Here is a 12,749-nt window from a genome sequence, read left to right on the forward strand (position 1 = left end):
TCCTAGGCCTACAGGGCCATACGAGGGTCTAGGTGTAACAAATTCAGCTGACAAGTGTAATCTTTCCATCCCATTGTAATTTATCAATCCATTTGTGGACCCCAAGTTTAGAAGTTATCACATTTGCTGTGAATACGGCAGCCCTATCGGTTGAGTGACACTCGGTATCAGTGTCCATTATTTTGTGAGGTATGATGGAGTCCTCCACAAACTCAGATAATCCTCCATAAATTCAATTAATTTAGTATGCCAGTAAAATCCTTTTCAGTTTCAGTCTCCATTGTCTGCTATCATCACAGTTATTTTCTGTTTACGCACACCCTAATTCTGTTAGGTCAAGAAATGCTTACATGTTACACAATAGGTGGTTAAATCTCAGTCGCTGCCCACTTAATTGGTCAGCCTCGAACCATCTGTGATAGCCTTGCAGTGAGGTCAGCCTAGGTTGGTGATCGCAACGAGTGCCAGCCAAGGGTTTGATGTAGTATATCTGCTCTAGATGGACACAGCTGCACAAAGGCGACCAGGAGTTCATGAGCTTGTTTGCTGTGTACTGTGCATGTCTATAGCTGTAATTTCTTATCATCTTATTAGGGGTCCCTCTTTGTATGGTACATTGTTCAACTGGCTACCTTCAAGAATATGTCCCCCCTTCAATGGTTGAAAGCAAGTCTCTATGATGTTTTTTTAAAGACTATTTACTGCATTTCACTAACTCTGCCCTCTAGTGCAAGCTTCACCATGGCCTTGCCTGGCCTTTTCCTTAGGAAAAAGTGATAGAAACTCAGCATGTCTGCTCACTGAGTTATAGCTTTTTGCATGTGACCTGCACCCATCATATCGGCATTGCTGATGTGAGTAGCGTCCTGTTCATGTCAACATCCAGTAGTCGAAGGTTTTCAAGTGGAATGCTGTGAAGGCTGCACTGGATTTATATAATCCTTGCAATGCTGTGGGCTTTCATTGATTCTTCTATTTTATTTCTGGAACTGCACGGGATTACCAAAGCCTTAGGGTAATTGACATAATGCTTTCCTTGGTACTTCTGAATTTCATTGATAGAGGAGTCTATTTTGTAGGGTTGCAGTTGGCGGAAAAGAGTGGTTACAATGCTCTCCAAGCTTTTTCGAAGAGAGTTGTGTGATTCATACAGAGCAATAGAACTCTCAACCAAGTATAAGTTTCCTCGGAAAGGTTAGTGAGGTTGTTAATGTGTATATTGGTTCACTGTCTCAAAAGTATGCCTACATACATGGCTGTAATTTTTATTGATTTCAGTTTTTGCTTGTCTAATAAGATGTGAGATCAGATCATTAGACCTTGTATCATATCTCATATGGCTACTATTGCTATGTGAATCAAAATTATCAAACGTTAGTGGAAGCATTTTACAAAGCTTTTAAAGATCTCTATTCTGTATATGAGGGGTTCTGTAGCTGTTTTTTTTTTTGGGAAAGACAGAAAAAAGTGAAGTTTCAATCTCGAGCCAACTGATGTGAAAAAATTAATCATGTCAATGCTATCCTTGTTGAATAAGGTAGTCTGGATTTGCTAAACTTCACCATTTAAATTGCTTTTCATATTGGGGCACAGTGTGTTGGTCTTGCACAACATATACATAATGAGCTGTACACACACAAGGTTATAAGCCATGGCTGTCTTAAGACTACAGTTATGATTGAGACTTACAGCAGGTTGTAAACAAGCAACAAAACAAGAAATACCAGTATAGGGAGACCACCTCTAGCATGGAATTATCCACATCACACAGTTTATGATATACTAGTCATGACTCCAGATGAGATCCGTGAGTGGAAAGAGAACCTACTGCGATGATACATTGCCACAGGGTATGTTCCAATTTATGATGCAGACCGATCATTGTTCCTGAGAGATCAGATGCAAATTTACCACATGTTAGCATGTATCAGCCCACATTGTCTGGTCATGCACATTTCTCGGTAAGGCCACAACACAAGGCACATTTGACATAAAAAATTTTGAAACGGTGAGCTGCTGCTCCTCCCCGACCCTTGCTGCCCCCTCTCCCTCAGCCCCTCCCTCCCTCCCTCTCCCTCGCACTCAGCCTCTCCCCCTCTCCCCCTCCCTCAGCCTCTCCCTCCTTCCCCCTCCTCTCCCTCTCAGCACGCCCCCTCCCCTCTCAGCCTGCTCCCCTTCCCCGCCCTCTCAGCCCGCTCTCCCTTCCCCGCCCTCTCAGCCCGTCCCCTCCTCTCCCTATTCCCCACCTCAGCCTTCTCCTCTCCCCTGCTCCCTACCCTGCGCCTCAGCCCTCTCCTCTCCCCCGCTTCCTTCCCCCCGCCTCAGCCCTCTCCTCTATCCCCCCCTCTTCTCCCCCGCTCTCTACCCCCTGCCTCAGCCCTCTCCTCTCCCCCGCTCCCTACCCCCCACCTCAGCCCTCTCCTCTACCCCCCTCTCTTCTCCCCCGCTCACTACCCCCCCGCCTCAGCCCTCTCCTCTTCCCCCCTCCTCTACCTGCTCACCACTCTACCTGGAGACCTCGCAGGACACCTTACAGATGTTCGTCTGCTTGGGTGAGGTTTCTTCCAGGTTGTTTTTAACTCCTCGGAGATAGCTCGTACAATGCTGCAGGCTAGCCCGTTAGCACTGAGCTTCAGGAGGATTTTTTTGACCCCTTTTTCTTTGGGGTTTGATCCTGTCGAGGAAGACAGCCGGACGATGTCACTTTTCATCAGATTCTTCAAACACATCCAGAGGCCATCTTGTAGGTTGCCACCGATTTCTATGCCTCCCTTCTTAGAGCAGATCCAGACACTCAGGCCACAGATGATGCTAGAGTGGTTATTTGGCGACACTTACCTGGGTTGGTGACAGGGGATATGATTGTTTCACTTGATGCACCCTTTACCAATGTAGAGTTCAGTGTAGAGTTCAGGACTGCTTTTTCTGCCTTTCACAAGGGCAAGTGTCCTGGTTCAGATGGACGTATCCCCTTATTTTTTATTACTTTTTGGGATCAGATTGGGGATCATATTACCTCAGCCCTGCGGGGTGTATGGGACTCGGGTGAGATGCTAGACTCACTTACAAAGGGCCTCATTCATTTGATTCCGAAAGGGGGTTGTAGGAATTTAGTGTCGCAGTGGAGACCGATTACCTTGCTGGGTACCTTGTACAAAATCCTAGCTAAAGCTATCAGCCTTCGTCTGCAGCCCTTTCTACTAGATCTTATCCATGATACGCAGACGGGTTTTGTGCATGGCAGGAGCATCTTTGATAACATCTTCTCATTTTGGGAGGCTTCGGAGTGGGCCATGCATAATGGCCACAGGCTGGTCATTCTACTCTTGGATTTTGAGAAAGCTTATGATAGGGTAGACTGGGGCTTTCTGGAGGGCATACTTACTCGCTTTGGCTTCTCAGATGCATGGATCAGAGGGGTATCAGCCCTCTACAGATCAGCCCACAGCCAGGTTCTTATTGGTGGAGTCAGGGGAGACATGTTTGAGATTACCAGATCAGTCCATCAGGGTTGCCCCCTAGCCCCCTTTTTATTCCTCTTTGTGGCTGAGGCTATGAGCTATTACATTAGAGCTCAAGCTGGAATCGTAGGGCTCAGGCTTCCTTTGAGGCAGAAGGATGAGCTCTGAGACAGTGAGTTGGCAGATGACACGGCTGTTTTTTTGGATGCCACTTTGAGGCAGAAGGATGAGCTCTGAGACAGTGAGTTGGCAGATGACACGGCTGTTTTTTTGGATGCCACTTCACAAACACTGAATTCATTCAGGACAGCATTGGATTTGTTTTGCATTGCGGCATGTGCACACATTAATTGGAACAAATCCAATGGCTTTTGGATCAGTGATGAGGACACTCCAGTCTCGGGGATTGACATAGGGTTCACTTGGATTTAGAGGGGAGTCTCCATTAGATGCCAGGTTAGGTTGGGCATCTCTCCGGCACAACAGTTCACTCCCGTGTTTGAGAGTATTAGGAGGAAACTCATCTTTTGGAGTTCAGCCAGACTTGGCCTTGCATCCAGAGTTGTGGTTGTGAACCAGGTATTGTTGGCCACTGCTTTGGTTTGTTTACTCATGTTGGTGCAGATCTAGAGATTGTATTGCTCAGCTCATGAGACCTATCAGGAACTTTCTATGGAGCGGTTTAGATGGCACCTCAAATGTTGTATCTAGGGTGGCTTGGGAGACCCTCATTCTCCCCACAGGAGAAGGGGGTCTCAATATTATTGACCCGAGCTTGCAGAGTATGGCCTTGCTCTGCAAGTTTGTAGTACGTGAATTGATGCTTGGACAGGAGCCCTGGAAGGATTTTTTCTCACGCAGCATTCGGTCTTGCACCCCTTCTCATGGGGGAGATTGGTTGGACAGCAGCAGATGGATCTTTACCTAAGCCCACCTCAAATCCCCACCTTTCCCTCTCATGGCTGCTATTCTGAAAGCTTGGGGCTGCTTCAGAAACACACTTTGCAGAGTTCCACCCACTTCTCGTGAAGAGATTCAAAGGCAGCCAATCATGTGGAATGACTCGATTTTGGATCATCATGGCAGGCCACTAGGAGTGTCACATTATATGCAATGGTCTAGATGGGAGAGGAGACCTGCCTCTACTGTAGGTGCTTGGCATGCCTTTATGAGACTTCCAGAGGATCATAGATTTTTAGCAGTTGGCCACCTTAGAGGGAGTGCACTCAGGATACAGCAGATACAATCAGCCATTCTGCTAGAGTGGATTGACACAGATGACATGCTGCTTATAGAGTCCACTTGGTGGGGAGCGTTCTCAGGGACGGGCATTCCGTTACAGGTCATTGCATTGCAGGATGCACATGAGAATACCCTTGTCTTTGATGTTCAGTCGGGAGGCAAACTTATCAGATCTTTTGATGATATTCTTTTGGAGGTTGCATTTCAGCCTATCGAGATTGCAGGATTCATGGAGTGGGGGAGGGATTCACAGTGGTATCTTGACCCTGATCCTATTCTCCTTGCGCTGGGTTCTTGGAGACTCTGGCTGTATGGTGGTTCCCCTATTAGGTTCTTGTAGTGGGACCTAGGGGAGTGGGAATGGATTGATGAGGGGTACAGAGAGAAGAGCTTTCCCTTCTTTCGATATACAGCTAGAAATGCCCGAAGATTTCAGCTCAGCAGTAGAGGTTGGAGGCCCTCCAGAGCGCCACACTGGGATAGTTTTCATATTTTTGCAACTGTGCGGAAGAACTTTTGGTGTAGGCTTTGGAAATCCCTCAGGAATAGAAAGGTCACTCTTTTCTTCTGGCTTTCTATTCATGGAGGGATTGCAGTGAACCTGTGGAGATCTAGGTTCGGGGCTGACCCTACTTGTCCTCGTTGTCACATGGCAATTGAGTCAGTACATCATTGCCTTTGGGAGTGCAGACAGGCGAGGACGATTTGGAAAGGTGTTGCTAGGATTTTCAGCATCTTTCATACAGCACCTTTCTATATGACCTGGGGTTCAGTGGCTTGGTTATCTCTTACCGGCCCACAGGTGTTCTTCGAGGGACATGATCCAGATCTAGCTTTCATTGTACGGCGACATTCAGTGGAATCTTGTTCCCCCTAGGATGTTCCCCACACTTCTTTCAGAGCTGCTCATGCCTCAGCAGACACATCTTGAGAGATTTTGGCTAGCATTGCAGCTTGGCATATTTGGAGAGCCAGGTGTACAGAGGCGATGGAGGTTATCCAGGTTCACCCTTCCCAGACTATGGCCAGTATTTGGACTGACACAATACACACTCTGATGGCCATTTGGGCGAGCATGCAGGGATCCTCCAGAGCAGCCCCAAGAGAGTTACTTTTTTCAGGGTTTGGAGGGGATCTCCTTTCTTCTCTGAGTTGCCTTCAGGGTTGAGATGGCATTTTCAGCCTCCGCCTTGGTTCTTTATTAGCTCACTTTGAGCTGTTTTTTCATGCATTGCATGATGTACTCCGGCATTTGAGCTTGCTCTCGCGGTTTTCATTCATACTTAATGAAGTAATTTTCTTGAAAAAAAAAAAGGCACATTTGATGGTAAGCCCTTAGCACGAGACAGTCCCATCGACATCAGCACAATCTAATTCAAGTGATGTACAGCCATCACATTCATGCATGTATCCGACTCCATCTACTGGCACACAGATGTAGTCCTCAGTATGAGGCACTCATATCTTCTGTAGCATGCAGAGGTACATGCCACAGTACATTCAGCTTTTCAGGTGATTCCATTCTTGCATCCATCATTGATGCTTTCCCCTCTGACACGGAGCTCATCACATCTATCGACACAGTTTCCACCACCAGTATAGATCAACATATTAGTCTTTAGAACAGTCCAGCATCGACTCAGTTATGCTGCATTGGATCAAGTAATCACCACCTCTTTCGATCAACAGATCATTCCTCAGCATGAGGATATTTATGCATCAATGCAACCCTGCCCTAGTGCACAGAGGACATCATCAGGTTCATCCATAGCGCAACCTGGGGAACCTCAGTGTTTCAGTATGCACTTATGGTTGTGATACATATTAGTGGTTGGTGGATCCAGGATTACAGATCTATCCCGACATCAGCATTCGGCATTGCATATGCCTGAGGGATATCTTATGCATTCTGAGTTGTATTTTAGGCTTCTAGGCTTTTTTACTGTTAGCTCCTTCTTGATGAGCCAAGATGCTACATCTCATGCCGATGTATGTTTAGCCATGCACACATCAGACGACCTTCAGCTCATGGCAGTTGAGCATACAGGTTGGACATGCTTCTATACCTTGTAAGTTGTATGGGCCTTTTCATCAGTAGAGCAGAGTATCATACCTGCACCTTCAGCCCCAGCTTCTTTTATGCAGCCTCTGGATCACTCTGTCCACACCGACTATGTGGTCTTGTTCGGCACCGCATCGTATGACAGAGATTATTCTACTGCAGCATACCTCTGCCATTGTTGTCAGCTCTTTTGGGTCGGTGACACCCTCGTATGTCACAACCTACCGAATCACATCGGATGTCTCTTCTACAGAGCAGCTGCATAGTCCACGGCGACTAATGACATGTTCAGCACGCAGCCATATATGCAGTCATGTACAAAATCATCTTTTGATCGACCAGTCCTTGATCCAAGTGGACGATACTTTCTGCATATTTCCTTCCTCTTCCCTTTAGCTAATTTTTTGGGTTTTATTCCCAAAGGCGAAGGATGACCCACAACTTAAGAGGGGGGAATACATGATATGTATAGGATCTTGTAAGTTGTACGCATTGTACATGCTTCTGCTACATAGTCACTGTGCTCACACACGCACATACTATTATTCTTTCTAGTTTTTCTTTTCAGTTTTGGATGCTATGATATGCACCAAACGAAACACAAAAAGATCTTGTACATGCTCTGTCTACTTACCTAGTCCAATTTAAGAGGGGTGTTGAGGATGGCGTAAATTGCACCATCTAGATAGGGCATTAGGGCCAAACCCTAACCCTAAGGGATACTCATGTATATATTAATGTTTATGTTCAATACAACAGAGTGTACAGGTAACTATATCGTGTGCACTCCTCTCTCTCTCTCTCTCTCTCTCTCTCTCTCTCTTCACTTTATCATCTACAAGGTACGAGAGATTGAGGACTATTCTATGTGGCAGGTGCGGGAGTCTTAAGCCAACGATCTAGTTACTGGGGTGGAGTGACTTCGATTGGGAAGGAGATCCGGATACACAAAGATCGACAACTAGCTATTGGTTTACCCTCAGTTCTACAGCCATACGTGGACTAGTAAGAAGTAAACCACCTGGCCTTGTCATCCACATAGGCTAAGTACCGGACTGTGTGTTCAGCAACCTTTGAGGTGGTCTAGCTTTGGAGATTGCTTGGAGAAGTTGGGTTCCCATAGAGAGATCCAACAGTCATTTAAGTGCGACAACCAGAGCTATATAGCAATTATGAAGAATCGAGTGTTCCATGCTCGGACCAAGCTCATTGAGATAGAATACTAGTTTGTACATGAAAAGGTTCTTGATGGGGAGATCTTGTTGACCTTCTGTATGACGAATGACAATGGATCAGCCTGTTTACCAAGACTCTTCCACAACTACTTGGAGAGCATTCCAATTCCCTTGGGTTGATCTGACATCCAGATGTTGAGAGAGGGTGTTGGACTTTGACATCTACTGTATGTATAGTAGGGAGTGAGGGCTTCTTTGTGGGTGTGTGCGCCCAGTGTGAGGTAGATAATGAGGTTAGGAGGCTGCTGGACGAGTGCTAGAGTAGGGGCATGTCATGGCCATCCATTGCCAAGGTACCACACAGGCGGGTTGGTTTCTCAGCCGGATAGGGTTCTATAGGTGGGGCTGGCCAACAGCCAAGGATGGGGACCAAGTTGGGAACCCAACTTGGTTGGATTGCATCAATCGGATAAACGTGACCAAACTCGACCTACTTGGGTTGAGTTAGGCCGACCTGCTGGTCAGCTAGGTCAGCTGACAAGCAAGACGACTGCAAGGGGTGTCACCCTTATATGTAGGTCTCCCTTGCCCCTTCTTTATAGATCTTGTACTTGGTGATTTTCTCAACATTCATGTGAGTTTTTCGAGTGTCGATACTCTTCTTCCATCACATTTTTTCATGCTGTTCAAGTTTGCTTGGTGTGCTCTCAGTCTGTTGTTCGCATTCTGGTGCATTTTCCCAGATGGACAGGTAGGATGCTCCAGACCAAACTTGACCTACTTGGGTCGAGTTAGGCCGACCTGCTGATCAGCTAGGTCAGCTAACAAGCAGGATGACTACAAGGGGTGTCACCCGTATATGTAGGTTTCCCTTGCCCCTTCTTTATAGATCTTGTACTTGGAGATTTTCTCAATATTTCATGCGAGTTTTTGGAGTGTCGATTCTCTTCTTCCATCACATTTTTTCGTGTTGTTCGAGTTTGCTTGGTGTGCTCTCAGTTTGTTGTTCACATTCCAGTGCATTTTCACAGATGGACAGGTAGGATCGTGTTTTTTTTAATAGAAGCTATCAAAGCCAACAACGATAGGATGCTATGGAGTTTGAATATAACTCCATCATGAAGAATTAGACATGGGAGTCTTTGTTTTCCCAGAGAAAAGAACTTTCTATTAATGCTTGAAAAAAACCAACCATACAAATCAACAAAGACTGGCTGTCAGAGAAACCATCATTTTCCAGAGAACCCAGGTTACTTTCCTATCCCTAGATCTTGTAAGATGAGGTGACGGTGTCAATGGAGAAGGCTGCCGTGCCCCAAGTGAAGTCCCTTTGCAACCTCTGCGATCGAGCCACTATCCAAGGACCCCCTGCGAAATCCTTTGTGCTATGGGAAAACTCCAGAGACAATGCAGGATCGTCTCCAGATCTCCATATTTGCAATGGTGACAACCTTAGTTGCAAGAAACGTCTTAAAAACTCAGGAAACCCCGTTTCTTGATGTTTCCAAAATTGGAATATTTTCGAAACATGGAAATGTTTTGGAAATGCCTAATCTACAAGTGTGCCAGACGAAAAGGCAACAAGGGTAGTTATTGACAAGAGGTGATGGCAGTCTCTTGCATCAATGAAGCTCTGCTCTGGTGACACATGTAATACAAGTATCGTAGTGGGTGCATAGCGAAGGCTTCACAAGTGACACAAGACTTTGAGTATATGATCTACAGTCACTACGCTGTACGAATCGCATCTTCAAGGATCATCTATTCCATGCCCTCCGAGAATCCACTTGCTTGACCATTGATTGGTTGGTACTCTCCAATAATTGCATTTCTAACAAACTGCACTCTCAAATCATCAACAACTGGATGGAGTGTGCTTTCTACAATTGCTTGGCGACCCTGCATGCACACTCGTCTTGCACACACATCAAGCTTATTTCGGTGCATGTTTTGTTTAATTGCTAGGTTGTATATGTGATAACAAATGTACGTTACTGAGCCTAACGTTTCAGAACCACCATGTTTCCTGCATGGAAACGTCTCGCACGACGTTGGTGACAACTCCCATCAACACACATCTGCTCCAGGTAGGGGACGATGGGTAGACCCCCATGGGCAACCGGCAACCATCCAGAAGTAGGAGACCTTCTGTGTCCGACGGCTAGCTGACCAAAATCTGGAAATGACCTCTAGGGGCACCTGATGCCTGACCCAGTGCCTTGTGTTGCCCAGTCTTTACGAGATCCGTGGGCGATACCACTGCCTTTTCAGAGACGGATTCAAGGACCTTCCCAGACTTCTCTCATACCCAGATTAGAGGCGCCTCGTCGCTTTCATTCATGAGGCAGTTCGACATAGAGAGCGCATCATCAGATCACAGAGACAAGGGCAGGAGGCCTTATTTTACCCATCTCAGAGCGTGATCATAGAGTTCTTCTAGCCAGAGCATGCTGCCCCCCCAATCACAGATAGAAGGAGAGGCAGAAAACCCGAGACCGAGACACGGCACACTTGACCGAGGACAGATGCACAGATCACACTAGCTGACATCTCATCTATCTTCAGACCTGGGATACAGCTGGCAGGGTTACTGTGGCACTTGTCAGGCGTAGAGTAGCTGCCAGGAGGGCACGATGAGCTACTCCAAATAGTAGACAGCGATCTATCATGGGCTTGTTGCCTACACAGCCAGCAGCCTGCCACCGGGCATACCTTGACGTTTCATGCCATGTGTGTGCTGTATTGCACTGTAAGGTATCGGATCAGATTGCATCTGTCATGATGATGATGACTATGGTGATATGTATGATGATAGCATTAACTATGTCTACACAGTTTTCTAGCATAGGTTAGGATGCTCGCTTAGTAGCTCCACCCTTTTGCTCATCGTATCAGCTTTTCTATAGTCTCATAGACCCATCGGTCTTTAGTAGACTTTAATAAACTTTCTTCCTTCTTTCTTTCTTTATCAGGAGAGGCGGCCTCCAAACAAGCAAACTACCAACAAAACTAGTTGCTTATGACAACCGATAGAAGCAGATGGGAATGGTGTTCACGTTGCCTACTTCAAGCAAACGCAGCATATTATTTTAAGGAGAATCAACTGACTCCGAAGTAGCCTTGGTTGGCATGGATGTATGGTGAGAGAGGAGTAAGAAAGTGTAGTCACAAGAATTAAAGCCAAGTTTGGTCTATCGTCTTTAAGTGACACCTCCGATCGTGATGCGAACAAGATCTGTATCTTGAAGTGTGGTAGCTTAAGATAGAGGTCTCAAAAGTAGATTAAAAAGTGTGGTTTTGGGGGTTTGTCATATTAGGACCAACTGGTTGAAAAAAGACAATTCTAGAGAGCCACCACCAGTACATGCTCTCTTGAATTTTTAAAATTTATGTACTTAGGAACCCAAAAAATCATTTGCTAGTATTGTTTTATCTAGTTTTCTTTTTGTCTTGACTCGATGTTTGCATATGCTTTTACTTCCTGCTCCACTTTCAGGTGTCAATCAATGCTGAGATCGACAGTAATATTTTTCCTTCTCTGCTTGTATTTGTGATGTGAGGGAGGTAGCTTTGGTGAAGGATTTTGTTTGTGATGTAGACTAATATTATTTTGCTCCATTTCTTTAATGGATGCTGAAAGTGGCCGTAATACTTTTGTCTTCTTTGCACTGGTATTTTATGATGCAAGTAAGTCAGCTTTGTGGCAACAGGGGATGCTTTGAGCTTTTGTTCAAGAAGCAAAACAGATCAGCCTGAGATTATTGGAAAAAATCTGCCATCTGCTGATGGCCTCCGAGATAGTGGTGCAGAGACCCAGCCTAATGGGCTTGCTTTGGACACTAGCATGGAGTGCACAGAAACTCGAAAAGTCATGGAGCAGGATGATTCAAACGAGGACTATATGAAACCTCAGTCAAGAAAGGAGCGGATAAAATCCTGCTTGGCAAGGTTGAAGAAAGGGCCTGATGGGCGATTTATCAATGTGTTGGAAGTGGCTACAGACATGAATATGTTAATAGCAGCATATCAAAACCTAAGGGCCAGATCAAAGCCATCTTACCTTGTAGACAACTCAGATGATGATGATGATGATAAATCCTTAGAAGGCATCAATATTGAGCGATTAAAGAAACTTCAGAAACGGCTCCGCAGTGGGACCTATAGATTTAAATCAGCTAGAGAGGTTCCCTCTTCAAAAACGAAAGGAAAAAAGAAATAGGGTGTGTTACAACAGTGACGATGAGAGTGTAAAGGAAATTTGCAGTGATGAAGCTTAGTGTAGTTTTGAGGCCTTTTTTTATGGCTGAAGTTCATGAATGATGGCCATTCCTCAGGTACTCGTCCTGTATATTGCCACCTTTGCGCATGCTTGTATCACTGTTGCACGAGGCCTGACCATTTCAATTTGGCAGTATTTGGAGAGGGATTCAGCCCTTCATCTTAAAACAATAAGTAGGCCTGGAAGTGGCCACAATATTAAGTGCAAAGAGCAACCGATGTGAATGAGTGCAACATTTTCCATCTTAACCTGGCCTTTATGCCAGCTCATGTTGACTGTTTTTTGCGGGTGGATGTGGGGGGGGGGGGGATGATGATATCTTCACTATAAGGAGATCAAGAGGAATAGTCACATGACTCCACCATGTGGTGCACATGCTGATTTTTTCTTTTTTCTTTCTTGGTGGGTTGTTTTTTTGGGACAAAATGTAAGTTATGTGGCCTTGTGTCGTGTGTTAAAACAAAAAATGTGAGTGATGTTATTGACTTGTATGTCTAGTCTTGTGGTGTTATGTTTGGAAACTCAAATTA

General features: G+C 45.5%; 1 protein-coding gene across 1 annotated transcript; it reads left to right on the forward strand.

The window, feature by feature from the left end:
* Nucleotides 1-1,139: 1,139 nt before the first annotated feature.
* On the forward strand, nucleotides 1,140-12,489 carry LOC147894540 (uncharacterized; the record flags this gene model as incomplete). Its single annotated transcript, XM_087385329.1, has 2 exons — nucleotides 1,140-1,194; nucleotides 11,651-12,489. Coding segments are annotated over 2 exons (564 nt in total), but the record flags the coding sequence as incomplete, so codon positions are not given.
* Nucleotides 12,490-12,749: the final 260 nt, after the last annotated feature.

This window comes from Dipteris shenzhenensis, chromosome 14 (genome assembly GCF_047967505.1).
Source record: "Dipteris shenzhenensis isolate YYH24624 ecotype China chromosome 14, Dip_SZ_1.0, whole genome shotgun sequence".
Classification (NCBI taxonomy): Eukaryota; Viridiplantae; Streptophyta; class Polypodiopsida; order Gleicheniales; family Dipteridaceae; genus Dipteris; species Dipteris shenzhenensis.